This window comes from Buceros rhinoceros, unplaced genomic scaffold (assembly GCF_000710305.1).
Source record: "Buceros rhinoceros silvestris isolate BGI_N320 unplaced genomic scaffold, ASM71030v1 scaffold25473, whole genome shotgun sequence".
In the NCBI taxonomy this organism is placed as follows: Eukaryota; Metazoa; Chordata; class Aves; order Bucerotiformes; family Bucerotidae; genus Buceros; species Buceros rhinoceros.
Window position 1 is genome coordinate 1 of NW_010403376.1, and position 331 is coordinate 331.

Sequence of the window (331 nt, forward strand, 5' to 3'; positions counted from 1 at the left end):
GATGGGGATGGGAGAAGGAAGGGGATGGGATGGGGATGGGGACAGGGATAGAAATGGACCAGGACACAAGACAGGTTCGCTGCACTGCAGTGCTGGGGCAGACGCTCACCTCGCTGCCCCCCGAGCCTGGCATCGTGGCATCCTGCCTGGGGTCCCTGCCCAAGCCTCTCTTTAACCAAACTCTCTTTTCCAGCCTGAACCTCACCAACAGTGACATCCTCACCATTTACGATGGGGACGAGCTCACCGCTCACATCCTGGGGCAGTACGTCGGCAGCAGCGGTCCCCAGAAGCTCTACTCCTCTAGCACTGACCTCACCATCCAGTTCCA

General features: G+C 59.5%; 1 protein-coding gene across 1 annotated transcript in view; it reads left to right on the forward strand.

The window, feature by feature from the left end:
- Positions 1 to 193: 193 nt before the first annotated feature.
- The window catches only part of LOC104490684 (seizure 6-like protein), a gene marked incomplete at its 5' end in the record, with an annotated part of 4,283 nt that continues 4,145 nt past the window's right edge, over positions 194 to 331 (forward strand). The window contains one exon of the mRNA XM_010133005.1: positions 194 to 325. Coding sequence (XP_010131307.1) covers positions 194 to 325 — 132 coding nt within the window. The remainder of the gene's footprint in view (positions 326 to 331) is intronic.